We start from the raw sequence: 26,410 nt of genomic DNA on the forward strand, positions 1-26,410 counted from the left end.
GATTTTCAGAAGTCGAATTGGCTCTGACACTTGCGGTTTCCGGAAGGGCTTCTCCATGATCGCTCCGCCTCTTCCGCTGGTAGCTATATAAGGATACTACGTCACTTCCGTTCTCTCTTCCACAGGAGGCTTACACGCCGCCGCTGGGGCTGCCGCCATGGTAAGACTGGAACCAGTGCGGGGATCCGGTGACATCGGAACCGGGACACGGAAAGTCTACTGTTAGGGGGCAGGAAATGCCCTATTCTGGGGGTTTGCAACTTTCTGTGTGAATCTTTGAGTCGCACCCCTGGGAAGGAAGGACTGAAGACATCCAGCTGTGGGGAGTGGGCCAGAGGAACTGTCGCCCCAGGGCGCTCGAAAGCGGCGAAAAGGCTTGGGCGTGAATGGGGACCTCAGGTCTCCGCCACTCAGAGTGTACTTTTGGGAACGGGCAGAAGATTTGCCCCCTCCCAGAGGTTGCGTTTTCCCGAGCCTGAACACTTAATGTTCTGCGTGCAGGACTGAGTTTGTTGTGAGAAAACTGAAGGGGGAGGGATCGTTGCTCCCTGTATAACAAGCTTGACGTTTCTGTTAGAGGTTACTGTTTGATGGTAGTTCCAAGTGCCTGATTTCTCCCCCTATCTCTGTCAGTCTCTAGTGATCCCTGAGAAGTTTCAGCACATTTTGCGAGTACTCAACACCAATATCGATGGGCGGCGGAAAATAGCTTTTGCCATCACTGCAATTAAGGTAAAGTAGGGTAAGGAATGGAGCATATAAATGAAACCGTAGTTCTTAAGACAGCTCTAAGTGAGGCAAAGTTGAGGAAACCTGTCCCAACCAGATCACCTTAGCTGCTGGGTAAAATAAAGAATGGTTAAAAGAGTGACTAGTTCCCTTAGCCCCTTAACCACATTTGCCCGAAAAAGTAAGTAATGAAAGCCAGTCAGGTCAAGCCAAGATAACTTCTCTCTTAGCAGATGGGGAGTGTTGCCTTGTCTATTAGAATTCGCTGAAATTTTATTGGACCATCATGTGAGGTTCGTTCTAAGTTTGGTTTCTGCCCCCCTACAGCAGTGCATCATAACAGCAACCCTTCCTGTGAAATCTATGCCCTAGAAATTGTGAAATTGTACATTGGGAGGGGTAGAAATGACAACAGACTTCTAAGTATGAAGAAACAGATAGTTGAGCAGTGGGAGGGGTATTGGTACATCTTGAGCAGAGCATTTATTCCAAATGCCAGAGGTGAATGAAATGCATTTTTAGTTGGTGGGAACCAGTATTTGGCTCATTGTATGCATTACGTCAGTGAATATAAGCTTGAATGTTTTCTTTAACCAACCTAACAAACTGGACTTCCAGTTGGGGACTTTCTACCGTATTTTTTATTTATTTATTTTTTGGTTAGTATGTATAATTGTGAGTATGGCTGAATGTATTTTTTTTTTAAAGATTTTTATTTATTTATTTGTTTGACAGAGATAGAGACAGCCAGCGAGAGAGGGAACACAAGCAGGGGGAGTGGGAGAGGAAGAAGTAGACTCATAGCGGAGGAGCCTGATGTGGGGCTCGATCCCATAACGCCGGGATCACGCCCTGAGCCGAAGGCAGATGCTTAACCGCTGTGCCACCCAGGCGCCCCTGAATGTATTTTTTTGCTAGTATGTGGATACTGTGGGGGCAGGGACAGTCCTGTCTTGTTCACAGTCCCCAGCTTCTGGTGCATCATAAGTGTTCATGCAGTGTTAGGAAATGGATCCAGGGATACTGTAGCCTGGTTTCAAAGAATTTAAAGGAAACATAAATATTGTACAGATAACTTGTTTAATCAAAACTGTATGTGCTAGCTTCGGTTCACAAAATTGATCAGATTCCTTTGGTTTTTCATGTTACACTGCAGGAAGCACAGCTTTTATTTGTCCTTAAAGGGTAAATAAAAAGGTTGCTTTCTTTTGTCATTATGTGAATCTAGAAAGGCAGTGTAAAATATACTAGTACCTTTTTAAGGGTTGCTATGAGGCTTAAATGGAATAGTGAATACAAACACACATATCTCAGAGGTCTATACAGCAGGTTCAGTTCCAGACAATAAAGTGAGTCAAATGCATTGTTTTGGTTTCCCAGTGCATATGCAAATTACATTTACACTGTAGTTAAAAGTGTGTAATAGTATTATGTCTAAAAATTATGTACCTTAATTTAAAAATATTTTATCGCAAAAAAATGCAGATCGTCAAGAGCTTTCAAGGAGTCGTGATCACAGATCACTATAACATACAATAATGAAAAGGTTTGAAGTACTTTGAGAATTACCAAAATGTGACAGAAGCGCAAAGTGAGAAAATGCTGTTGGAAAAATGGCATTGATAGACTTGGTTGACGCAGGATTTGCCACAGCTTTCAACGTGTAAACAAAACAAAGCAGGGTATCTGCACAGTGCAGTTAAACAATATGTGCCTGTATAAAAGATGGTCATGATTAATGGTATGCTTGTATTAAACCCTTTCTCTTTTCCTCTTTGAAATTACCTGGTTTTGTAGTTACTTCCAATAAATAATGTGTCATAGCCTTTGTAGTCCACTTAAAAAAACTTAACCAAAGGACTTTAAGGTAGTTCGTGAACTTTGTAGTAAGTCTCTTAGGGATCGTGATGCTTTGTTTATCAGTGGGAAAGGTTATTCCTAGAGATAGATGATACAGAGATTTTTGCTAATTGTGTGGAGAGCCAGCAAATGCAGCTAGCTCTTCCTCTGGTGAGAGAACTAAAGCTTGACTAGGAGGGGATCTTTTGTTAAGGATCCAGAATGGAGGGGTAATACTTGGAAACTGGAGGGAAGTACGGTATGGGGAAAGGATTCTTCAAAAGATGTGGCTAAAGAAGTGGTAAGTGAGATTAATTGGCTGGGGAAGGATGAAGAATGAAGTGGAGGTTGACAGTAAGAAGATATTGAGAGGTAATACAGACCCTATAAGATTATTCTGTGTCATGATTCCTTCCTAAATGTTTGGTTTCAACTTGTAGACTTTTGCTATGGGTATTATTTAAGGTTGCCTGGTTGTCTACCTTTCCTCTAAATCAGGTCACGTGATACTGCCCTCTATGGGTTATTTGGAAACCTGGTTGGAGTTGGGCATAATCACTGAGAGGTACCACTGGCCTTGTTTATGAGGAATTTGTGTTCTGTCCAGTGAGTAACACTACTAAATACTATACAAGAGTAGAATTAAGTTAGTGTCAACTCTTACATGGTCAAGGCTCTTGGACAACAAATATGAGTGATGGTCCCCTGACTTAACTCTTTTGGATCGAGAAAACAGGGTGGTCTCCTTGGAAGAGAAAAGGGATCTAACTTAGAAAGTTGGCAAGTCAATATCAGCCCACAAACAGGGCTATCAGAAATCTTAGCCAGGGGCACTTGGGTGTATCTGTCAATTAAGCATCTGTCTCTTCTCTTCATCTCAGCTCAGGTCTTAATCTCAGGGTCATGAATTCAGACCCACCTCTCCCCCATTGGGCTCCATGCTGGGCATGGAGCCTACTTTTTTAAAAAGTTTAGAGCAATTCTTTAAAAACTAGATTATTGGAAAAATTTAAACATTCAAAAGTAGAAGGAAGAAAATTAGCCCCTATGAATATCTAACAAAAATTCAAAATCTTGTTCATCTATATTCTTCCCTATCATTTAAAAGTAAATCTCAGACATAACTATTTTAACTATAAATATTTATATTTGAGAAAGACTTAGACCTTAATCTCTTCTGTTGGGTTTGGGGTGGGAGGTTTGTTTCGTTTTTTAAGATCATTGGAGAGAATGTGTGAGCGGAGGGGCAGAGGGAGAGAGAGAATCCTAAACGCTGAGAGAGGAGCCCAACACGGGGCTTGATCTCACAGTCCTGAGATATGACCTGAGCCAAAACCAAGAGTTGGATACTTAACTGAATGAGCTACCCAGGTGTCCCAAGACCTTAATCTCTTCTGAATCAACCTGATAATTTGATTTTCTAGGTCACTTTTTTTTTTTTCTTTAAGATACTGATTTGAGCAAAAGCGTGCAGTTGGGGGGGGGCGGGGCAGAGGGACAGAGAGAAGCAGACTCCCAGCTAAGCAGGGAACCCTGTGTGCGGCCTGATCCCAGGACCAGGAGATCATGACCTGAGTCGAAGGCATACACGTAACCGACCCAGGCACCCCTCTAGGTCACTTCTTACACAGGGGAAATATCTCTCTCCATTTCTTGGGGCTTGAGACAAGTTATCCCAGACTTGTTGGCTTAAAACAACAAAAACTTACTCCCATAGTTGTGGAGGCCAAACATCCAAAATCAAGGTGTCAGCGAGCCATGCTCCCTCTGAAGGCTCTAGGAATCTTATCTTCTGGTGGTTGCCAGCAGTCCTTGGTTTTCCTTAGCTGTGTCGCTCCTATCACATGGCCTTCCACTCTGTCCTCTCTTTTATAAGGATACCAGCCATTGGATTCAGGGCCTTCCCTAATCCAGTGTAACCTCATTTTAACTAGTTATATTCGCAGTGGCCCTTTTTCCAAATAAGGTCATGTTCTGGGATTCTAGATGGACATATGTGGCGGGGAGGGGGCACTATTTAACCCAGCACATCATCCTTCACTATTCAGATGTTTGCTTCATGAGTCGGGTGGCAAGGAGTACTGGTGTTGGTGCTAATACAGTGCCACCGGTGTAAGCATTAGTTCTTTTTAGTTTGGTTTGGGCACTTAGCTCCCTGTGGCCTGGTCATCTCTGGGCACTGACAAAATCCAAGTTTGTGATCTTGGAAAACTGTGATCATAGCAATGGGGTGACCTGCCCAAAGAATTACGACCCTTAGAGACCCAGAACACCACAGTCCTACCCCCTTGATCAACCATGTTAATGTAGAAGCCCTCAGTCTTGCTGCATTGGTGCCACAGAAGCTTTGAGAGCACCAAGCCTTTACAATGCAGAGACTAGAAGGTATGCTCTTCGGTGTTGCAGTGTCTTTTACAGCCAGTATTTGACAGCTGTATATGCTGAGCAGTGTGAAAAGATTTTGCTTTTCAGACCTGTCCCTGAAATAAATGGTTTGGTTTTGTATCTAGAAAAGTAATAACACACCGGGTGGTTGCAGGCCTGACCTTTGTGTGCTTTTGAATAGTGGGGCTATAAAGGGAACCAAAAAAATCAGACTCAACCCCAAATTCCAAACCTTCTTCTCAGGGTGTGGGGCGAAGATATGCTCATGTGGTGTTGAGGAAAGCAGACATCGATCTCACCAAGAGGGCCGGAGAGCTCACTGAGGATGAGGTGAGGACAAAGAAGGGGGGCTGTGGCCTGGGCCTGCCTTCGAAGGGAAGCCCTCTGTATCTGACCGTTCTCCTGCCTGTTAGGTGGAACGTGTGATCACCATTATGCAGAATCCTCGCCAGTATAAGATCCCAGACTGGTTTTTGAACAGACAAAAGGACGTGAAGGATGGAAAGTACAGCCAGGTGTGTATTGAGATGGGAGAGATGCAGGGTATCTAGTTAGAATTAGTAGTAGGAGGTCAGTGGGTAGAACATTCCTCACCATCTCTTCCAAATCCAGGTCCTGGCCAATGGTCTAGACAACAAACTTCGTGAAGACCTGGAGAGACTGAAGAAGATTAGGGCCCACAGAGGGCTGCGCCACTTCTGGGGGTAAGTAGGGGTGGGAGTCTCCCCTCCCTCCCTGCCCCTAGACTCCCAGAGATTTGTCATGCTCTGCCTTCTCTTTCCAGATGTTTCCTTTGCATTGTGTGTAACTTGTGACCCTTCTCTCTTCTCACCTGCAGACTTCGTGTCCGAGGCCAGCATACCAAGACCACAGGGCGCCGTGGCCGCACCGTGGGTGTGTCCAAGAAGAAATAAATCTGTAGGCCTTGCCTGTTAATAAAATCGTTTCTACACCTAAGCCGCCTTCTGTGTGATTCTCTCCATTCTTCTGGGGACCTGATAGGGAAAACTATCGCGCTGGGCCCTGTGGGTGGTTTTCCTTTCTTGGTTGATTGCTGCACTCAGCTACCCAAACCAGCCGCCCCCTGTCTGGGCCACTCCCCGCCCTACCTGAAGCAACCCTGTGGTACCCGCCCTTGAACGGAAGAGCTGGATAACCCCCCCCCCCAATGATGGGGTGTCCCAAGGCAGTTTCAAGACAACCGGGGCCCCCGGTGGCTGGTGTGCGCAAGGGCTTAGCTGGTGTGGGTACTTTGGGCCTAACCAGTTGACCGCCCCTGGTTTTCTTTTTAAAAGTTGTGGGGTGGGGGGAGGCGCCGAGGCCTGGAAGTTATGGGCTCTCGGTGGGGATGAAATCCTCTTAAATCGTTGACCCGGAAGAGCTGGGCTCCGCAGCAGAGCGAGGGGGCGCGCGTGTGGTTGAGGAAGTTGGCCGCGGCTGGTAGGCTGTCCTGCGTTCGCCTCCGCGACTGCGGCACGCTCCAGATTCGGCTGCCGCCGGTGCTCTGCCTGCGGTATTCCGTCCGCCGCGGCCGCGAAGCTTCTAAGCAGCTTCCGGGGAGGCGGGTGTGCGTGCGGCCCTACACCCTCCCAGGGAGGGGGGCGGGACCCAGCCGCCACCGCGGGCGGGGGAGGGGCGGCCAGCGCTGCAACGAAACCTCACCATGGAGCCGAGCTTTGGGGCGGCGGGGCCCCGACAAGGTAACCTTCCCGCAGTTACGGCTGTGCCCACCCCCCCCCAGCCTCCCGGGTCTCGGCGCTCTTCTGCGCCGGTACTGGCCGCGCGCACCAGCCGCCCGCTCCATCCCAGGCGTGGCCGGTTAGGGATTCAGGTCACGTACACCTGGGGCGTCCGCCCACTAACCGCCCTCATCTTTCTCTCCAGGTCACTTGTGATACCCCACACCATGCCCCTCAGCCTCTTCCGGCGCCTTCTCCTTGCCGCCCTGCTGCTGGTGATTATCTGGACCCTCTTCGGGCCTTCGGGCATCGGGGAAGAGCTGCTGAGCCTCTCGCTGGCCTCCCTGCGCCCGGCTCCGGCCTCCCCAGGGCCGCCCCTGGCCCTGCCCCGCCTCCTGATCCCCAATGAAGAGGCGTGCAGGGGTCCCGGCGCCCCACCCTTCCTGCTCATCCTTGTGTGCACGGCCCCAGACAACCTGAACCAAAGAAATGCCATTCGGGCTTCGTGGGGCGGGCTGCGCGAGGCCCGGGGGCTCAGGGTGCAGACTCTCTTTCTGCTCGGAGAGCCAAGCTTGTGGCATCCTACGAGGGAGCCCCACGGCATCGATCTAGTGCAGGAGGCAGCAGCCCAGGGGGACATCTTGCAGGCGGCCTTCCGGGACTCCTACCGTAACCTTACTCTCAAGACCCTCAGCGGGCTGAACTGGGCAAACAAACACTGCTCCATGGCCCGCTACATCCTCAAGACAGACGATGACGTGTTTGTCAATGTCCCCGAACTGGTATCAGAGCTGATTCGGCGAGGGGGCCGTTGGGAACAATGGGAGAAGGGCAAGGAGCCGCCTCCAAGAGAGGTTGAGGCTGGAGATGAAGACTGGGAAGTAGGGTCCGTCTTGAGGAGCCAGCCAATGCCTCTTTTGTACCTGGGCCGTGTGCACTGGCGGGTGCACCCGTCTCGGACACCAGGGAGCAAGCACCAGATATCAGAGGAGCAGTGGCCTCCCACCTGGGGCCCCTTTCCACCCTATGCCTCTGGCACAGGGTACGTGCTGTCAGCTTCTGCTGTGCAGCTCATCCTGAAAGTGGCCAGCCGGGCACCCTCTCTGCCACTGGAGGATGTCTTTGTGGGGGTAAGCGCCCGACGAGGAGGCCTCACCCCAACCCACTGTGTTAAGCTGGCTGGGGCCACCCACTACCCCTTGGACCGGTGCTGCTATGGGAAATTCCTGCTGACATCCCATAAGCTGGACCCTTGGAAAATGCAGGAAGCCTGGAAGCTGGTGGGCGGCTCTGAAGGAGAAAGGATGGCACCCTTCTGCTCCTGGCTTCAGGAAGTTTTGGGCATCCTTCGGTGTCGGGTAATAGCCTGGCTTCACAGCTGAGTGCCTGGGGCCACAGGAGTGAGTGAGGGTCTAGCTGGCACCCCCACAACCTTCTCTCGCCCAGGCCTAAGGCAGGGGGCCCTGACTGGCTGCAGCTACCAGTGTCCTCTATCAGATGCTCTATTACTGAAGATGGAGGGATACAGGAGAAATTCAGGGGCCTGGCCTGCCAGCCCCAGTGATGGTCACCAGGAAGAGCAAAACAATGCTGGGGCTGTCCTCTCCAGCTGTGGCACAGGAGGGGCACAAGCTCCTCAATAAACTTGTCTGTCTACCTCTTCGAGTGCAGCGTGGTCCTCACCAGGAGCCCAAGAACGCAAACCTGGGGAGCCTGGAGGCTGCCAGACCATGCTGGATGGGAAGGACATCGCCAGGGACGTGGGAAAGAGAGGAGGAAGGCCCCTAAAGAACAAGACTAAGGTCACAGTGATAAAATACAGGGTGAGGGAAGAAGGATACCATGACCCCCTCAGATCCTAGAGTAGTCCCATGCTAGGCAAAGGGAGGGGAACAGGTTCCCAAGATGATCTAGACACATTATCCAAAACAAAACAAAAAAATCTTTAATACCAACCCAGCCCTGGAGCCAGCTGTCCCTCCCCAACTGGAGAAGGTGCACACCGCCCCCTCCTTATTCCAAGGAACAGGGTCAATTCCCCACAGGCACAGGCAATCCTGGGGACAGACTGTTCTCAGGCCACCGTGGAGCATGGCTCAGCACACAAATCTGTCCAGGGCAGATGGCCGGGCCCTCAGGGGCTTGGCCTTCTTCTCTTGCTTCTGTGGCTGTAGCTCAAGGCTCTGCCGGACTTTATCCTGGGTGGGGAGACAGGGGTAAGGTGAGAAGTGGCAGGCTGGTAAGAGCAGAGGCACTGGCAGGAGGGTGCAGCCCATGGGATGCCTGGCCCATCCCCCAATGATCATTTACCCGGTGCTCCTCATCCATGACCTTCCTCTTCCTCTTCACCAGGCTTGCTGTCGAGCTGCGGCCCTTCCGCTTTGGCTTCGGCTGGAAGGGAGCTTTGGCCTCAGGGTCGTAGCCCTAAGGTGGGGGTTAGACAAGGGTGAAATCCTCAGAGGCCAGGAAATGTGGCAGCCCCCATCTGCTGTGCCGTACTTCGGGGGACATGGCACAGGGAGCATGGGGAGGGGAGTAGGGCCTGAGCACTGGGGCCTGCTCCATACCAGCCTCTCTATCCGCTCCTTCTTCTCTTGCTCCAAAGAGATGACATCAACCTCTGCCAGGGCTCGTGGATCCAGACAGATGAGCTCTGCAGGGACCTGGAGGTGTCAGAGGCACAGGAAAGGGTCACAGGAGGGTAACCCAAAGAGGGACGGAGGCCAGAGGCTGCTAAATCCCACTCTTGCCAAGACTCTTGGGGCATGGGGAGCTCTCCCCAACCCCAGCCCAAACCACACACAGGCTCATGCTCACCTTCTCCAGCAGGGCCTTCACCTCCCACTCCTGGCGCTGCTTCTGGCTCCTATAAGGGTTACTCTCCAGGCCATCAAAGTTGGGTTCAGCAGCCCCTAGAGGGACAGAGAAGCATGGAGCTATAACCAGAACCCAGCCCAGCAGCTCCAACCCAACCAAGCCCTTTGCTCCTGGCTGTCTTGAGCCAAACCAAACTTCACCCAGAATTCATTCACACGGATCCCATCCCCTGGCCCACTCACCAGGGACCAGCATGCTGGTGATGCCGCCATTGTGCCCCACCCCCAGCACATCTTCAAAGGGGCAGAAATGAAGGCCATGCACGTGGCCTGAGAGCCGGTGGGTGAGGTAAGGCTGCTCCAGGGAGGGTGGGCTGGCCTTGCCCTGCCCTGCCCATATGTTCACCACGTCACCGATGCCTGCAGCCAGCAGTCCCCGCTGGGAAAAGGCCAGGTGCCCCGCTCCCTGGGGCAGGGTCCGAGCACTCAGAGGCTGGAACATCCCTCGTAGGTCAAAGATCTTCAGCTGGTGGTCCAGGCCAGAGGTGGCCATGTACCTGGTGGAGAGGGGGCAGTCAATGAATCTGTTGTGTGGACTTACTGAACAGGGCTGTGGCCAAGTGCAGGCGTAAAGTCTTACAGATGAGGAAACTGAAGCTCAGAGGAGGGAGAGCAAGGTGAGTGGCTGAGCTAGAATTCAAGTCAGGCCTGTCTCTTCGGTGTCTGTCCTCTTAATCGAAGGGAGAGCGCACACTCCCACCTGTACCGAAATGACATGTTCCGCTGCACACACAGCACGGTGGCTCAGCAAAGAGAAGGACTGACAGCAGTGGTCAGGGAGGACTTCATAATAAAACTGGGATTGGAGCTGTTCGAGGTCATTCTCAAGGAAGCACAAGAAACATACAGCAGGTACAAATGTAAGATCACCACAGCGTGGAGGTGAGATGGAAACAGGTCTGTTTTCGGGACTGGTGGGACAAGAGCTCTGCAGGATTACGAGGGGACAAATTGGAGGGGCTCTTTAAACTCAGACTGAGGACCCAGATTCCCCAACACTGCTCTCTAGCAATGACAGATAAGCAGACAAGCTGAAGCCTTCATGGAGCTGAGAAAAGCGGAGGAAGCAATGACAGAATGCGCTGGAGGATGTGCCCCACCCTGTTTCCCTGGAAGAAGGGAGGGCAACACTCTCGGAATCCTGCACTGTGGCTGTTTGTTTTCAGAGGTTGGGAGTTTGAGAGGGAGGCTGAAGGGAGACCAGCAAGGCCAGGGGATGTCAGTTTACCAAGAGGCCACGGACTCTCTTCTTCTTGGCTGTGAACCTCAGAAGAGGGAGCCTCAGAGAGGCTCCTCCGAGAGGCACGAGCCCTGTGATGGGACTGAACAGACGCCCAGCTGGACTCTACTGCAGACACAAGACGATCAAGGCCCCAGTTCCAGCAGGTAGGACGACCACCAGTGCTAGCCAGGAATTACTGAGGGCTCCTCGGACACAGGGTCAAACCTTTCAGTCAACCCACAACTCAAGGGCACATGCTGGCTTCTCTCCCCACTCTCTTTGGGATCCGCTGCACAAATCCCAGCCCACTGGCTGGAAGGCATCCAGGCTACACTACCATGCTTCTAAACTTGCAGAAAACAGTTTAGTTCTGAGAATCCAATCCAATCCTAATGCAAGCTTCCAGAATGCCTCTTAAGGCAGACACTAAGCCTCATCTCTTCTTGTCTGAGGTGCTCCCAAGGAGGACCAGAGATAAGCAGAGGTGGGCCTAAGATCAAGGACCACAGCTGTTCTCAAGGTGTTGACCAAATCTCAGGGAACTAAGTGATTAGGCCTTGGGCACAGCATTACCTGACCGAAACAGCACAGAGAAGGCAAATCACAGCTTAGATTCAGGGGCCCACAGAAAGCACTCTCCTAAAGTCAGGCTGGCACAAATACAGAGTAAAAATAGTTGAGACAAATCACTTGGCCCCAAAGATACAACAACTATGGGAGGACAAGGGGGGGTCTGAGCATCTGGAAGGTTTTTATAAGTTGGTGGCTACCAGGCTGTTACTTTTCCTGACTTTCTTTAAAACCATTTAAAAATAAAGTTACATGGTTTATACCTCATGTAGAAGATTCCCGCACAGTAGTGTGAGAGGAAGAAAACAGCTGTGGGAAAGATCAGTCTGCCAACAGCACCAGGACACGCCAGAAGCAGGAAGAACCAGAGGCTGGAAAGTGGCTGCGAGCGTCATGCACCTTCACAGGAGAGCGCAAGGATGGAGAGAAACAGACCTCGGAGGGCCCTCCAGGGGACAGCAGCCGGGACTTCACAGGGGGTCATGGGCAGTAATGAAGTGATGTCACCAAAGTAGCTGAACCTGGGCACCCAGGAAGCACCCAGTAAGCAGCAATTTGGTTCCTGTCCTGATAGCTGAAGACCATGGGGCTGTGTAGCTAGAGGTGTCAAGTCAAATTCTGGGTGACAGGAAAATGTGGCAGAAAGGGAGCAAGCAAGGAGGAGTCAGGGAGTGGGATGACCTATCCCGTGACAGACACATTAAGTCTGGGGTGACAGAAGACAACGCAGCAGAAATTAAATGCATCTCCTGAATAATCATTTCTGTAAACTACAGCCCCCCCGTCTCTGTACATAAAGTGGAATACTGTACAGGGTAGGCTCGATGGCCTCTTCATCATCCTTGTACCCGCCCCCCAGCCCAGAACCTCAGCCCAGAGCCCAGCCCGCAGCAGGTGCCTGCGAGTGCCTAATAAAGAAAGGAATTAAGAGGAACACCCACTAATCCCATTAGAGGGAACTTGTGTGGAACACAGCACGCCAGGTACGTACACACACACACACACACCCCTGATGGCACAGCGGGGCAGCTGCAAACTCCCCAAGAGTAGAAATTCAGAGCAGGCCCACCATTCCTATCCCTCATGTCACCAACCAGGCCTAAAGAGAGAACGATCACCTTCAATGATGCCAATGGTGAAAGCCAGGGCTCCATACTCCCTGGGCACCATGCTAAACTCTATATGCCTTAACTCACGTTAACGTCGAGGACGGCTTTACGAACTAAGCCCAGGGCTTGGTGACCTACAGCCCATGAGCCAAATAGCTCTGGCCCACCACCTACTTCTGGACAGCCCTCAAGCTCCGAATGGTTTGGCCATTTTTAAGCGCCCAGAAAAGTTCAAAAATATTTTGAAACAGGTGAAAATTACATAGAAGATTCAAATTTCAGCGCCCACAGAGGAAGGTGTATCGGAGCACGACCGCACTCGTTCGCTGGCTTCTTCTGTGGTTGCCTTTGTACTACAACAGCCCGGGAGAACGGTCAGGACCGACACCACATGTGGCATGTCACCTCTTTGCACCCCTTGTGGGCTCATGACAACTCACAGTGACACAGTTATAACTTGACAGCGTTTCAAGTACCACCTATCTCATCATCTGTGTGAAAGAGGTCTTTGAAGATGAAATAGGTAAAATCTCTCCAGAGATCCATGTTAACAGATAAACATTTGTAACTGGGTTTGCTGATTTAGAACATAACTTTGAACCTCAATTGAGCAAAATGTTATCCTCAAAAAGAAGAATCCAATTCTTCCCATTAGTGGACCTGTATTACAAAAATACTATATTCAGTAACTATTATATTTTTAATTTTATTGCTTAAAAATTTGTGATGCTTTGTTTTCTCTTACTCAAATACCTATATGATACACTCAAATTTGCCTCTTGGCCAGCAAAACCTAAAATCTTTACTATCTGGCTCTTTACAGAAAAAGCATTCTGACCCTTGAGCTAGATACTCATCCCTACTCTTGGGGCGAGGAAAGTATGTGGCACAAAGAGGTTATGAAATGTGCCCACACTTACATGGCTGGTCAGTGGTTAACACGAGGATTTATTTACCTTCTTGTTTTTTTTGAGTAGGCTCCACGCCCATCATGGAACTCAATGCAGGCCTTTAACTCACGACCCTAAGATCAAAACCTGAGCTGAGATCAAGAGTCAGACACTTAACCGACTGAGCCACCCAGGTGCCCCAACGAGGATTTAAACCTAGACAGCTTGACTGGGAGTCTGTGCTCCTAAAGGCACACTGCCTTCTATACCTTTCTACCCAGCTATGATCTCCCCAGCACCTCATGACCAAACAAGTGACTTACGTGCCTGCAGAATCTACGGCCACAGCCCGGACCCCACCCCGATGACAGAGAATCTTTGCCAGTGGCTCCTTCATGGCCGGACTCCATAAGGACACGGTACCTGGGCGTCAGGAGAGAGGAGCCAAAGTTACTAATAAGCGCTGTGGTGATCACATCTGGGAAAGACAGGGTCTCAAGGCCAAGGGGTAACGAGAGGGAGGAACAGGGGCAACCTGAAGGCACTTGCAAGGTACAAACATAGAGGCAAACCCGGTCAGGGTGATCAGAGAGTCAAAGCTCAGCCAGAGACCAACCATTGCTGTGTCCGAGATGGATGACGGCATTGTAAGGGTTCTTAGTCATGACATCCAGCCGTCCAGCCCGAGCGTTCAGAGCTGCCACAATCTTTCCCACTGACACATCCAGGTAGGTCAGAAACCCCGTCTCTGACTGAGAAAGAGAGAATGAGTCCTGATTGCCCTCTATCCTTCTACTGGGATCCCAGAGAAGAAGCAGTCTTCTCAAGGGCTGCCACCCAGTCCCTGTGCTCCATAGCCACTCACAGCCGTGGCAAGGAGGAAGTGGAAAGGCAGGAACTCCAGCCTTGTGACTCGGTCACAGCGGCGGATACAGTGGAGCTCGATGCCCTGGTTGTCATAGATGTGAAGCCAGCGATTCTGAGCGACAGCGAGCAGTGCCTCCGAATGCAGAAACCTGGAAGGAGGGGAGAAGTTGTTCAGTGGGAAAGGGGGTCAAGGGATGGTCATTCAATCCGGAAGGGGATGCCTCACCCACACTGACCGGATGTCCCGCACGGCCTCCATGACGTTTATCTCACACATGAGCCTCTTTGTTACCCAGTCCAGGGTGGCCACGTGACCCCGGCGCCCTCCAAAAGCCAGGTGTCTGTTGGAGGCAGGGGACAGGCAGAGTGTCAGTGCAGGAAAGCACCCTGACTCAGACCATTTGAGGTCTGTCCCACACCAGTCCCTCCTCTATATGCTCACCCTCACATGCAAGCAAATCACAGGACCCTCCCCACATCATCAGCCTAAACATACACTGGTACGGCCGAGGAGGGTGTGGCTGAAGTGGTTAAGCAGATGAAACACATCCTAGTTCAACACACTGCTATCCAGCCTTACCTCCCGGTTGGGGAGTAATTCAGTCTGTAGGGTCCAAACTGCCTCAAGTTTAAATCAAAGTGCTGAGAAAGGAAAGAGTGGGGGGAAAAATCAAGAAAGAAGTGGCTCCTTTTAGTTGTTCCCTCTTCTAGTCCCCACTTCCACCTTGCTCTGCACCACCAATCCAGCCAGTGGCCCCTTTTCAACTCAGCCTCACCTTGGCCGCACTTGCAATATCCACAGCCTCCACAATGTCGGCCTGGCGTATCTTTGCTGTGTCTTCCCCATCCTCCCCTTCCAGAAACCTAGGAGTGAGTACTGGAGTTGCAATAAAACTCCAAAACGTGCAGCGGGTGGACCAACATGAAAATGAGAGAGAAAAGCCCCATAAAGCAGGGCCTGCGGAGGCCCACATTAGGGTCCACTTACCCGGGTTCCTCAGCAAGCAGTAGTTCAGAACGAGCAGCTTTAATACTTATTTCCTCTTCCTCAGCTTCGGCCACTTCAAGTCGGTTTCGGGTTTTGGACTTCGAATGTGGCAGCTATAACATCGTTGGTGGGGGAAAAGTGGGAGAAGAACCAGACATTATGTGGCATCCCAGGAGAGCCACGCGCCCCCCCCCCCCCATCCAACTCACTCGTATACTCCTGGGCTGCAACTTCTCCCCACTCTCCGGCTGGTCCTCACCTTTTTGGATTTGTCAATACGACGGAACTTCCGAGCTACCTCCACAGGGACCGGGGCAGGGCCTGGAAATGGATCCTGGGCCTGGGGAAGGAGAAAACAATTAGCAAAGAGGCTAGGGTTGATGACCCCGATCCTTGCACCCGTAAAGCACAAGGGGACTTGCCCGCCACCTTTTCAGGTCCCAGGCTCACCCCGGACACGCTCCGCTGAGGCTCAGTATTCCTCCGTTCTCGGTGTTTCCTCGGGAGCTGTGGTTTCCTGGAGATCCGAGACTTCTTTGCGATGTTAGTGTTCTTTGGCCTCTGGGGGCGGAGCTCACGATTCCTCTTCTTGTTACGAGGGGGCCCTGGAGAGGCTCCCGCAGCGGTCAGAGTGGCTTCTTCCTCCCAGTACCTCCGCGGTTTCTACAGGCACATCAGAAGCTCTAATAGTCCACAGCCCGCGCCCCGCCCCGCCCCCCGGGACCCCGCAGCTAAAAACTGCCCTTCCTAGGGAGGAGATGTCTCTACCTTCTTCTTGGCCTGAAGTCTGTCCTTCTTGGGCGGGACATCCCTGCCCTGTTTGGGTGCTGTTTCCATCCAGCCCACCCGAACGACGATCCACGTGCAAACTCCTCTCAGCAGTCCCACAGACAGCTTGTAAAATCCCGGAAGTCCGCCTGCCCTCATCCAATCAGCGCCTACCAGGTCTGAAGCCTTCTAGGCGCCATCTTGAATGAGGGCTCACTTTCTCGAGGGGCGGGGCAGGCCTTGACCCCGCAATCCGGAGCAGCTGCTTATGCCCGAGTAGTGAAAGAAAGGTAGTCCGGGGCTGGGGCCTAAGTAACGGTGCGCATTCTCCTTCCGGCTTCGTTTCCCCATCTTGCCTAAAACCTCCTGAGTCCAGTCTTCGGACGGAACACCGTTCATTAAACATGCCAAAACTACGGTTCCCGGCATGCATCAGAAGACAGCTTCCGGCGCCGTCTTTTCCCAGCATTCTTTGTTTACTTCCAGGTTTAGTAATACTGAAGGGAGAACGTGAGTAGGGTTGGGTTACGGTTGAGGGCTTTAGGGTCTTGCTGCGCCCGCCACCCACCGGGGCCGGGGTAGAGGGCTCTCCCGGCTGGGGTGAGGCTGCGGTGCCCCGGGAGGTTGCCTCCCAAGAGTGCTGTCATTTCCGCAGGCCAGGCCAGAAAAGGGAGTTCGGGTACCTTCCACAGTGTGAGACCCAGCGCCCCTCTCCCGCTCCCCGCAGGCCTTCGTCCCCGCCATGGCCGAGCTAATCCAGAAGAAGCTACAGGGAGAAGTGGAGAAATATCAGCAGCTACAGAAGGGTAAGGGAGCAGGGTCGGTGCAGCCTCGCCCCAGTCCCTTCACTAGCCCAAAGCCAAACCAAGATAATGATTTCTGCCCCACCCGAGGCCCCGCGTGCAGCTCCTTCCCCATCTCAGTGCTCTTCCCCACCCACTGACCTGCTGCCACATCCTTGTCTACTTCCTTAGCTCCATTTTCTTCTCACCAGGATTGGGGTCAGGCGGCACATTTCAGGTTTCTAATCAAGCCTTTTTTCCCAACCCCCAGACTTGAGTAAATCCATGTCAGGGCGGCAGAAGCTTGAAGCGCAACTAACAGAAAATAACATCGTGAAGGAGGTGAGAGAGGACTTGTGGGGGTGAGGAGGGACCTGTACTGGCTTTGGTTCTGATCATGTATGTCCCATCCCTTCATCAGGAGCTGGCCCTGCTAGATGGGTCCAACGTGGTCTTTAAACTTCTGGGTCCTGTGCTGGTCAAACAGGAGCTGGGAGAGGCTCGGGCCACCGTGGGGAAGAGGCTGGACTATATCACAGCTGAAATGTGAGTCTTCGTTGGGCCACCCTGCAATGCACCTGACACCGCTGGAGTAGAGGTGTTGAGGAGCCGTTGTAGAGTAGCTCCCGAGTAGCCGCCTCTTGTCCAGTTCCTCTAAACCCTCTCCAGATCTCAGGTTTTCTATCAATCTCCTCCTTGTCTTCAGCACTCTCAGTAGTAAGTCCCATGAATTTCTCCTTATTTGCTTCTTTGTCTCTCTTCCCTCTCCTCAGTAAGCGATACGAATCCCAGCTCCGGGACCTCGAACAGCAGTCAGAGCAACAGAGGGAGACCCTGGCTCAGCTGCAGCAGGAGTTCCAGCGGGCGCAGGCAGCCAAGGCAGGGGCTTCTGGAAAGGCCTGACCCCGTCGGGGGAGGGGGGGGGAAGGGGAGGGGAGGGAATGAGGCAGCTCTAGGGTCTATACTGTAGCTAATAAAATGTGAAAACACCTGGCTGTTTTCTGACCAGCCACTTTCTGTCATAATTGTCTCCATTTGTTCCCTGGGCCTCTTCCACTTAATATGCACACCACGTACATTACTCAGTCAGGTCCAAATTCTTGTACCTGGAATCTCTCTGCAGCAGAGTAATCCTTCCTTCTTTCCTGAGACTAAAATCTGAAATGTATCAAACCTACTTGTCTGTATATGCAACCCTAATTCTTCCTTATCTTGGTTGGCACACCCTTTCAGGAAACAGGAGAAGAGCACTTACAACAACTGTTGGGAAGGTCAGTTTAATGGCAGAACTCACAGTAATCTAAACTGAGACCCCAAGATGAAATGTTGTGACCCTCCTTGCTATGATTTCTTGTCATCCTCCAAAAAGCCCTGGCATCTCCCTTAGTCTCGTTCTAGAATTTGTTTGAATGTAGCTTAGACTGATTTAAAATCCCAACATGGAATGTTTTGTGACATTGTAAGTCCTCCCAAGTTTATACGTTATCCACAAAGTTGGTCTTCCATTTCTTTGTTCTAAAATTGTTTCTTACAAATTTCCAACCAGGGGTTGTTCTTCAGACTGATCACTTTAACTGGGTGACTAGTACTTGATGTGGGTCTGTGACAACTGAAGAGAAAAACCTAGGAGCAAATAAAGGGACCCGGGTGGAGAGGGTCCTATTGTGAGGACTACTGTGAGGAAAACTTTTCACCAACACCTCGCTTTCAGTAATGGTGATAGAAAACAATGGGCCCCTTCTTGTTCCTTAACGTCTATCTTCAGCCATCTCCCCACCCCCACTCCCAGCAGCTAGACCATACACACTGCAAGGACCGAACAGGGGAGTAAAATTTAGGTAGTGTTTTGGTTTATTATCTTAGTGTTGTCACAGTGACAGGAACCCCTGAAGTAGGAAAAGGAACTCCTACTAGAACCTACTTCTTGCCATCCCCTCCCCCCAGGGCTCAGAGCCTCTAGGCTTTTCCTCTCCCCCTCCTTGTAGGCCTTTCCTTGGGCCTTGGCATGCTATGATGTGGCCAGGAATCAGGAACTGATCCCTTTTTCCAGCACTAGCTGTGTGCTGCATTCATGGAAAGTAGGGAGCTATACACAGGTAGCCGACTTGGTTATCAAGATTACGAGTTCCCACAAAGCTGGCTGTCTCGGCTGTCTTGTAAACCAGTGGTCCTTCACTGCCCCAGGGTGTTGGGCCACCTTTCTGGATTTCTTCTCAGTGCAAAAAGACTGCCACCGTTCAGGATGGCTACCCACATCTGGTATGGCCACCAGGAGTTCTGTTGAGCTGGCAGGGCTTCCTCCTCAGAACAGTGCCCGGGCAATCTTCCTCCCTGTGGCCTTGATCCTGGGAAAGGAACCCCCTCCTCCCTCACTTGGGGGAGTTCCTGAGGCAGAAGGGCTGCTGGTGAGACCCAGTGTAGCAGCAGAGGGCCTTCGCCGCTGCCGTAGGAGGAAATCGTGTGAAGCTCCATCCATAGCATAGAAGACGTTAGCCGAGGGTGGGATGGTCAGCTCTGCGTATTCAGAGAGGGAACGTCAAGAACAGACACGGCCATCCCCCCCACAACCACCCGGACGTGGAAGCATTCCCATGGGTGGGCAGCACTCTCCTCTCGAGTCTGCCTTCCCTCATGGCCTCTGACCTCGCTCCCCTGGTAGCAGCTGCACGAGCTCATACTCCGAAGCCACCGCGGAATCGCGATTGTTTTTCTTAAGCACACGACTGATGACACTTGGAGCCTTGTCCTGGCTTGTCACCTGGTAGGACAGGAGACCAAAAGAGCAATAAGTTGGCCATCATCTCTGCTTTCCATCCTTTCAGCTCTAACCACTGATCCGAACCAAACAGTTGGTTACTCATGTCAAACTTTAGAATGAACAGGGAAACCCTATATGGCGGCTCCCTGGACTCCCCGGCGTCCAGTGAAATAGAGCTGCTTCCCTATGAAGAAACTGCTGTTGGTTCTGACAACCGAACATGGCCACCAAAGTTCTAGGTGCAGCAGCCGATGTCAAGTAGCCTTTAAAATAAAACAGCTGAGGGACGCCTGGGTGGCTCGGTTGAGCATCCAACTCTTGGTTTCGGCTCAGGTCATGATCTCGGTCATGAGATCAATTCTGCGTCGGGCTCTGTGGTGCTGGGTGTGGAGCCTGCTTAAGATCCCCTCCCTCTCCCTCGGCCCCTTCCCATCCCCCACTCGCGCACACGCACTTGCGCCCTCTCTCTCACAAATGAAATAAAAAAATTTTTTTTAAATAAAACAGCTGCCATAACCAAAGGTTAGAATTGAAACTAGAACTATCCTCCCAGTTGGCTATTCAAAGCTAAGACAACATCTGTAGTCCCACAAGGCATCACCCTTCACCCCTGCCCCAGCCCACAGCTTCCTCACCAAGATGCTCTTGTAGACACTGCCATCTTCCCCCAGTTCCATCTGGACTCGGATGATTCGGCAATCAGAGGCCCCTGGCCCAGACCCCCCACCTCCGTATCCAGTCCCCTTGGAGGCCCCCTCTGCACCCCCACTGAGTGGGGAACCACAGGAGGCAGAGCGGCGGTGACCTCGAGAAGGCCTAGGAGAGGAGGCTGGGGGAGAGAGGTGGCTGGGGTCAGCTGGACTGTGCAGGGATGGAGTGCTTTCCAGGGCAGAGTCCAGAGATGAGACAGATGGCCACTTCATGTGCTAGGGACAAACAACACAGGGGACTGGCATGAAGGCAGAGAGGTCAAGGAAGAAACGTTCGCAAAGGCAGGCCCAGTGTTGAGGTCAGAGGTCAGGAACAGAGCTCACCTGGGCCAGCCGGGTCAGCAAAGGAGCTGGGGTTCCAGGCACCTCATCTCCCCCCACGCTGGGCCGGTCCCAGGAGACCAGGGGGGTGGGTCCCCCAACAGAGCCCAGAACCCTGGAGTGGCAAGAGATTGGCAGGGTCAGAGGAAGAAGGGCTCCTCTCCCAAGTAGCCTCCCCAAGACACTCCCCCCCAACTGCTGACTCCCTCACTCTGTCCACTGCGAGATGACCAGCGTTGGCCGAAGCACCCGTGGGGCAGGAGGGTCACTGGTACCAGGTGGTTCCACCTCACAGGACACTCGGTGGCTGTGAAGAGGGCCAAAGGGCAGAAGTCAAGACGTGACACACCAATCCCCACACTTAGCCCCAGCCCCGGAGTCCCCACATCACCCAGCCAGTCACCTCTGGGCCTCTGTCAGTGGCCGGAGCCCCTGTAGCCACCGCTGGATATCAGGATCAGGTCGGAGGTCATAGCCACGACATTCGTTCTGGAGCCGCCGCAGCTCAGAAAGGACAGCAAACTCCTAGAGAGGAGCCCACAGACTGCAGGAGCCAAAACTCAGGGACCCCCGACTTTCCGCTCTGTCTCCCCATCCTGGGACATGGCTAGGGATGTCTGGCATCCGGCCCAGGCACTCCCCTCACCTTCCTCCGCTTGTCAAAATTGATGTATCCGTTCTGCAAGAATAATGGGGATGCGGTGAAGCCCAACCCTGCCACAGAGAGAACACGCCCATCCACGTCCAACTGAGACACACTTCACCCACCAGGCCTCTGAGCCCTCTGTCCCTCCCCTTGCCCCCCACCCCCGTCCTGCCCTAAACACTCTAGCTCACCCTTGAAATGGAATACCACAGGTAGAAGGTGTCCGTGTCACAGCTGGGAAAATTAGGGCTCAGAGAGAATGCGGAACTTGCCAGGATCCCAGTATCTGTCCCTTTAACAAATGCTCCACGTGCTTACATTCAGGCATGCTCTAAGCGCCTGCTAAACAGATTCGTCTAAGCCTCATGAGAACGGGCTGCCATAGACACTGTTGCTGCTTTCTCGTTTACAGATCACTGAGGCACAAAGAAGTTAAGCAACTTGCCAAGTAACAGAACCAGAAAGCCGGCAATCTGGCTCGAGCCCTGGAGTTCAGTGCCAACACCCTGCAGCATCCTTCTGGAAGGTCTGTCTGACCCTGAGGCCCGCTTGTCCCCTCGTCACAATGCGCACACGAACACGCACACACACTGACCTCCAGCTCATCCTTGGAGGCCGCATCCAGCATGACGAGGTCCTTCAAGAAGGTGCCAAGGTATGGGACCACACCCTGAGGTCAGAGGTCAGGGTCAGAAGCCCGCCCGGTCTGAGCGCTCTCCAACCCTCTGCACTTTCCTAACCCATTGCCTTGGTAGACAAATTTAATTCCATCCTCCACTCCCCACTATGCCTCCCCTTTCCAGCCCTCAGACCACCTTCCCCCTCAACACACTCCTTACTCCTTCACAACCACCCCCCAGCTAGTAACTCACCCCACCCCGGGAGCCAGACCTCGGGGCCTTCTTGGAATTTGGCTCCAGAGAGGGCTGCAGCTTCACCTCCTGGTAGTGACAGAACAAGCAGATTTGAGTGTGGGATGGGGAGCGGAGATGACTGGGAAGACCAGCGAACAGGGCCTCACCTTCAAGAGGAGCTCCCGGCTCTGGGAATAATTATCCTCCTCGGAGAAAATGTGGCAGAGGCTGGAGAAGACTCTGAGGCTGTCCCTGGGGGGTGGAGGGCAGCAGCCTTGAGGACGGGCCAGGCTCGCCCCCACGCCTCTTCCCAGCCCTCAGCTCCCATCCAGTGCCCCATCCTCCCCACCTGGCTGCTTCCCCCCAGGCTGCTCGAAGCCTGTGGATGGGGCTGGATTGCAGGGCCGACACAACAGCATAAACTGAAGAGAAGTTTCGGAGCAGACGACACTCCTGTGGGGGTCACAGAGATAGGCCTGAGCTTTGGAACCTCTCTCCACACCAGGGTCCCCAACAGGGCCAAGCCTCTCTCTTACCTCTGCCACGCGGATCCACTTCTCCAGGAGCCGGGCCCTCTGGGGAGGACGGAGTGGCCGAACAGTCACCTCCCCGGGCCCCTCTCCAGTTGAGGTAGCCCCCAGGACAGAGCTGACCACCGCCCCTGCCACCTTGTTGAACTGTGTGACAGTAGCTCGGACAGATGGGCAGAGGTGGGAATGTCCTGGCCGGTCTCTGTGACCCCACAGGCTCCCCAGGCACTGAGAGGGGACCAGACTGAGAAACAGCTCCTGCAGGGCAGAGGGCAGAGGTTAAGGTTCATAGTCAAATGAGGTCAGCCTTCCAATATCAGGGGTGTGAGGATCTCAGGTGGCCAAGGAACCAAAGGGGCATGGGATTTGAAGGGTAACAATCAACGGGAATAGGGGAAAGGTAAAAACTGAGTGGACAAAGGAGGCTGGGAGCTGGATCAGGAAGGGTTGGAAGCAAGGAAAGGATCTGGAGTCAGGGAGAGGTTAGTAAGGGGGCAGGGGGCACGGGGTCAGAGGTCAGGGTCTCACCGCATCTAGCAGGGTCAGCTGTTCGGCCAAGTGGTCAGCGAGGAACACCAGGACATCCGTGGGGTCAGCAGGGGGATCGCCGGGGAGGGCCAGGGGCTTAGGAAGGTCGGGGGCCTGGGGGTCCACCCGGGACCGGAGGTTGCGGATGAGGTCAGCGCTGCCCCCCCCAACACCCTCCCCTGCTGCATACCCGGTCCGAAGCAAGAAGCTCTCAAGCCGGTCAAGCTGACCCTTGACCTCAGAGCCAAAATCCTCAGGGTGAGAGGCCAGCCAGGTTGACAGTACAGAGATGGCTACCCTGGGAGAAGGGGAATCAGCCAGGGGTCAGATATCAAGCTGCAGCCCAGCCAGAGGGAACTGTGAGGTTAACAGCCAGGGGTCACTCACCCTATTGTCCTCTCTAGTTCATCAGTAGGATGAGATTCAAGGGCTTCCAGCCTGGGAAGGAGAAAGATTCTATCTGCCTGTTTTTTCCAAACCCCCAGTGGCTTTGACTTTTTTGGTGGGATTTTCTGGCTTTAGAAAGTCCAGACACCTCCATAACCCTTGGTCCCTTATGAGCCTGACCTGTCAGCCACAAGCCCTAGCAGGGCAGGCGTGGAGGTGAAGGCCCGGTGGGTGGCCAGGAAAGCTGATGTGAAGGTCACGTCAGCCCCTGATGTCCGGGCATCCAGCAGGTGTCTGACCAGGGCCTCCAGAGTGCCAGCTCGGAGCCTTCTGGAGGAACGCGGGGGAGGTGCTGGGGCCTGGGGGAGACAGAAGGAAAGTCACTGACCCTTTTTTCAACTCAGCCCCTAGATCTCAAGGGAAAATCCCAGATCTACGAGATGGTCCAGGCTTGTTATATTAAGATTCAGAGACAGTCAGACTTGACCTAAGTCACACAGCAGAGTTCTGGTCTCCAGACCACTGACTTAGCATTCTGGCCAAAAAGTTGGCCAGGGGACGAGGTACTGGGAGGTGATGGGTCAGAGATGAGAAGCCAAAGTTAGGATCTCACCAAGGGATCAAGAGGCCGATACTGGCGGCTTGTGACAGTGAAGGTGGCACCATCCTCCTCCTCATCCCAGACAGACACGGGGGCCTGGAGGAGCAAGGAAGGGGAGGTCAGAGAGTCCCACACCACCCCCCACTGCCCCCAGCCCTCACCCCCAGGCCCTACTTCTCCCTCTGTACCCCTCACCTGTGGTGGCGGGGGACAGTACCAGCGAGTGCGAGGGATGGGGGGGGCTGGTGACCCCAGGTCTCCCCCACTGGGGCCCAGACAGCCCCCCCCAAGCCGCCTGAGGGCCCGGTGGAGTCGAGGGGGTGGCAGTGGGGGGGCAGGTGGAACGCAGGAACCCTGGGCCTGGAGACCGCTGTAGCCCTTTCCCCCCAGAGCTGAGAAGCAAGGTGCAAAGGATAGGAGGGGGAAGCGAGAGAGGCAGAAAGCCAGAGGCAGAGACCTTGAGAAGCTGGAACCTCAGTCACGGGCACAGCCGCAAGCTCCGCCCTCCCCCGCAGGAACTGACCAAGCCCCAAGAGTTAGTCCTTCCCCTTAGCCCCCTTTCCCTGGTCCCTCAGTGCTGGGAGACCCCCCTCAAGGTGGCGGCTCCAATCCCAGTACAGGAAGGAGAAGGGGAAGTTGGGATGATGGGGGGGGAGGGCACCAGCAGACTCAGAGAGTCACGTGGCCCCAGCCCCTCCCCCAACCGATCCCGAAAAACCAGCCCTGCCAGTCACCCTGCCCTCACCCAGTCTCTGGACCCAGGAGTCCACGGCCTCAGGGCCCCGAATCCAATTTCTGGCCCCTCCTGAGCCCCCAAATCCTGCTCCTGGCTACCACCATTAGTCCCGGAGGAAAGCAGGTGATCCCCCCACTCGGCCTGGATCTTCCCTCCAAAGTCCAAGAACCCGGGCTTCCCGCCTCCACTCGTTGCCCAGCGGGAGAGGGGGAGGGGTCACGAAATCGAAGGGTTCCCTCCCCAATCCCAGAGTCAGAGAAGCCGGTTACTGTGGAAACAAACCCCTCCCCGCCAAACAAAAACAAGGAGGGCGACAGGGACCCAGACACGGTGCCCAGAGAGGCAGGCACAATCAGGCCGAAGCAGGGAGAGCAGAGACTCGCAGGACACAGAGCCAGACGCTCTGGCAGGAACAGGGAAGGTTCCTGCGGGCAGGTCCTGAGTCACACTGCCATGGGGAACCACGGAAACTCCGGGACTCCCCGCAGCGGGGAGACAGGCAGACACCCAGCAAGAGGCGCGGAAACAACCGAGGCTGGGAGGAAGAGATGAAGGGACACAGAGACACGAGAGAAAGGTGGAGAGTCTCCGAAATGTATACCTCCCCGACTTCCCACCACTCAGGTCTCACCTCGTCTTCTTCCTCCTCCTCCTCTTCCTCCTGCCCCCCGCCCACGCCCTGGCCACCTGGGCCCCCACCCTCTTCGGGGTCTCGGCTCCGGAAGCTGCTCAGCACGACTCCCCCGGGGGGACTCGTGTCCCAAAGCAGCCGCAGGGGCCGCGGGAGCATGGCCGAGTGAAGGAATCAGCGGGGTCGGGCCATGGGGGCGCCTGGGGAGAAACGGAGGGGGGGCAGGTGGAGAGTCAGGTGGGCGCGGGGGATCAGGGAGGGGAGGGACGCGGGTGGGTGCCTAGGTGACCGTATGGGAGTCCTGGGGGCGGGAGCAACACAGGAGTGGAATATAGGGGTCTCTGGTGCATTTTGGGGATGGGGGCTCACGAGTATCGGAACGGGCAGGGTCACAGGGTGCTCTGGCTCTGACCTGCTCGGGAATGGTGGGAGCAGTGCGGGTCCCGGGCCGCTGTTCCCGTCGGTCTCCGGTCCCCAACCGAGTCCCTGGACCGAGTCCCCTCCTTGGCTTTTCCGCACCCCCCCGTTACCCCCCCCGCCAGGCTCCCGGGCCCTCCCGCCCTTTCCGCTCCCCCCCACGTCCGCCCGCTCCGACAGCAGGAGCCAAAAAGGGAAGGAAGTGAGGACAGGAGCCGGGGCCTCGGACTAGGGCAGCGCTGGACGCCCAGCGGCCGGGACCCAGAAGCCAGGGTTCCCAGCTCCGCTGTCCTCGGGGCCCCCTACACGGGGATCCTGGAGCCCACGTCGCCCCGCACTTAATTGGAATAAAGATTCCAGTCTCCAACTCCCCAGGGAGGACAGGAGCCGAATTTGACATTCCCCTCCACCCCACAACACCGAGGCTAAAAATCCCGTGGGAAGCGTTTTAGGCTGAGACGCATCGGTTACTCCACCCCGCGGGGTTACGCTCCCCACCCACACCCACGCGTGTAGCGGACCGAAATCCACTCCGCGTTTTCCGAGGAGCGCGGGGTTCCCGCCCTCTCGTAAGGGGGCGGAGCAGG

At 53.8% G+C, this 26,410-nt stretch overlaps 5 protein-coding genes across 7 annotated transcripts; 3 read left to right on the forward strand and 2 right to left on the reverse strand.

The window, feature by feature from the left end:
- The first annotated feature begins 101 nt into the window (after positions 1-101).
- Positions 102-5,915, forward strand: RPS18 (ribosomal protein S18). The gene is made up of 6 exons (XM_045795520.2): positions 102-160; positions 634-732; positions 5,197-5,283; positions 5,367-5,468; positions 5,566-5,657; positions 5,792-5,915. The coding sequence occupies exons 1-6, from the start codon at positions 158-160 to the stop codon at positions 5,865-5,867; spliced, it is 459 nt and encodes a 152-aa protein (XP_045651476.1). The 5' UTR covers positions 102-157; the 3' UTR covers positions 5,868-5,915.
- Positions 5,916-6,364: 449 nt separating this feature from the next.
- On the forward strand, positions 6,365-8,288 carry B3GALT4 (beta-1,3-galactosyltransferase 4). 2 transcript variants are annotated; one of them, XM_087858136.1, is made up of 2 exons: positions 6,365-6,520; positions 6,838-8,288. In XM_087858136.1, the coding sequence occupies exon 2, from the start codon at positions 6,860-6,862 to the stop codon at positions 8,012-8,014; it is 1,155 nt and encodes a 384-aa protein (XP_087714262.1). In that variant the 5' UTR covers positions 6,365-6,520; positions 6,838-6,859; the 3' UTR covers positions 8,015-8,288. The 2 variants fall into 2 exon arrangements, with proteins under 2 accessions (XP_087714262.1, XP_045651470.1); XM_045795514.2 differs by lacking the exon at positions 6,365-6,520 and adding an exon at positions 6,592-6,653.
- A 263-nt stretch (positions 8,289-8,551) lies between these two features.
- Positions 8,552-16,096, reverse strand: WDR46 (WD repeat domain 46). Its single transcript, XM_045795511.2, has 15 exons — positions 15,923-16,096; positions 15,605-15,817; positions 15,414-15,494; positions 15,155-15,267; positions 14,943-15,030; positions 14,747-14,808; positions 14,403-14,507; positions 14,165-14,315; positions 13,916-14,051; positions 13,623-13,722; positions 9,692-10,005; positions 9,450-9,544; positions 9,200-9,295; positions 8,943-9,056; positions 8,552-8,830 (listed from the first exon to the last, which is right to left on the reverse strand). The coding sequence occupies exons 1-15, from the start codon at positions 16,079-16,081 to the stop codon at positions 8,729-8,731; spliced, it is 1,929 nt and encodes a 642-aa protein (XP_045651467.2). The 5' UTR covers positions 16,082-16,096; the 3' UTR covers positions 8,552-8,728.
- A 213-nt stretch (positions 16,097-16,309) lies between these two features.
- Positions 16,310-17,729, forward strand: PFDN6 (prefoldin subunit 6). Of its 2 annotated transcripts, none has more exons than XM_045795515.2 (5): positions 16,310-16,432; positions 16,578-16,728; positions 16,976-17,046; positions 17,126-17,250; positions 17,478-17,729. In XM_045795515.2, exons 2-5 carry the CDS (start codon positions 16,665-16,667, stop codon positions 17,605-17,607), a joined length of 390 nt encoding a protein of 129 aa, XP_045651471.1. In that variant the 5' UTR covers positions 16,310-16,432; positions 16,578-16,664; the 3' UTR covers positions 17,608-17,729. The 2 variants fall into 2 exon arrangements, with proteins under 2 accessions (XP_045651471.1, XP_045651472.1); XM_045795516.2 differs by having other exon boundaries at positions 16,379-16,432; positions 16,650-16,728.
- An 803-nt stretch (positions 17,730-18,532) lies between these two features.
- On the reverse strand, positions 18,533-25,977 carry RGL2 (ral guanine nucleotide dissociation stimulator like 2). The gene is made up of 18 exons (XM_045795509.2): positions 25,819-25,977; positions 25,407-25,606; positions 24,052-24,135; positions 23,619-23,797; positions 23,439-23,489; positions 23,052-23,349; positions 22,530-22,781; positions 22,343-22,446; positions 22,161-22,245; positions 22,012-22,080; positions 21,735-21,809; positions 21,140-21,172; positions 20,897-21,018; positions 20,705-20,800; positions 20,497-20,608; positions 20,098-20,388; positions 19,348-19,462; positions 18,533-19,218 (listed from the first exon to the last, which is right to left on the reverse strand). The coding sequence occupies exons 2-18, from the start codon at positions 25,563-25,565 to the stop codon at positions 19,007-19,009; spliced, it is 2,337 nt and encodes a 778-aa protein (XP_045651465.1). The 5' UTR covers positions 25,566-25,606; positions 25,819-25,977; the 3' UTR covers positions 18,533-19,006.
- Positions 25,978-26,410: the final 433 nt, after the last annotated feature.

The sequence above is a fragment of the Ursus americanus genome, chromosome 32, assembly GCF_024610735.1.
Source record: "Ursus americanus isolate L20-20 chromosome 32, mUrsAme1.1.p, whole genome shotgun sequence".
NCBI lineage: Eukaryota > Metazoa > Chordata > Mammalia > Carnivora > Ursidae > Ursus > Ursus americanus.

Bases quoted from the DNA above. Each gene is read 5' to 3' on its own strand.
- RPS18 (XM_045795520.2), top strand. The intron at 733-5,196 runs GTAAAGTAGGGT...CCTTCTTCTCAG, and splicing joins TTGCCATCACTGCAATTAAG to GGTGTGGGGCGAAGATATGC. The intron at 5,284-5,366 runs GTGAGGACAAAG...CCTGCCTGTTAG, and splicing joins GAGAGCTCACTGAGGATGAG to GTGGAACGTGTGATCACCAT.
- B3GALT4 (XM_087858136.1), top strand. From the start codon at position 6,860: ATGCCCCTCAGCCTCTTCCGGCGCCTTCTCCTTGCCGCCCTGCTGCTG.
- WDR46 (XM_045795511.2), bottom strand. From the start codon at position 16,081: ATGAGGGCAGGCGGACTTCCGGGATTTTACAAGCTGTCTGTGGGACTG. The intron at 9,545-9,691 runs GTGAGTGGGCCA...CTGTCCCTCTAG, and splicing joins CACCAGCATGCTGGTCCCTG to GGGCTGCTGAACCCAACTTT. The intron at 8,831-8,942 runs GTAAATGATCAT...CTCCCCACCCAG, and splicing joins TCATGGATGAGGAGCACCGG to GATAAAGTCCGGCAGAGCCT.
- PFDN6 (XM_045795515.2), top strand. From the start codon at position 16,665: ATGGCCGAGCTAATCCAGAAGAAGCTACAGGGAGAAGTGGAGAAATAT. The intron at 16,729-16,975 runs GTAAGGGAGCAG...CCCAACCCCCAG, and splicing joins ATATCAGCAGCTACAGAAGG to ACTTGAGTAAATCCATGTCA. The intron at 17,047-17,125 runs GTGAGAGAGGAC...TCCCTTCATCAG, and splicing joins AAAATAACATCGTGAAGGAG to GAGCTGGCCCTGCTAGATGG.
- RGL2 (XM_045795509.2), bottom strand. From the start codon at position 25,565: ATGCTCCCGCGGCCCCTGCGGCTGCTTTGGGACACGAGTCCCCCCGGG. The intron at 23,798-24,051 runs GTGAGATCCTAA...TGTCTCCCCCAG, and splicing joins ATCGGCCTCTTGATCCCTTG to GCCCCAGCACCTCCCCCGCG. The intron at 22,081-22,160 runs GTGAGGCCCTGT...TGTCACTACCAG, and splicing joins GCCGGGAGCTCCTCTTGAAG to GAGGTGAAGCTGCAGCCCTC.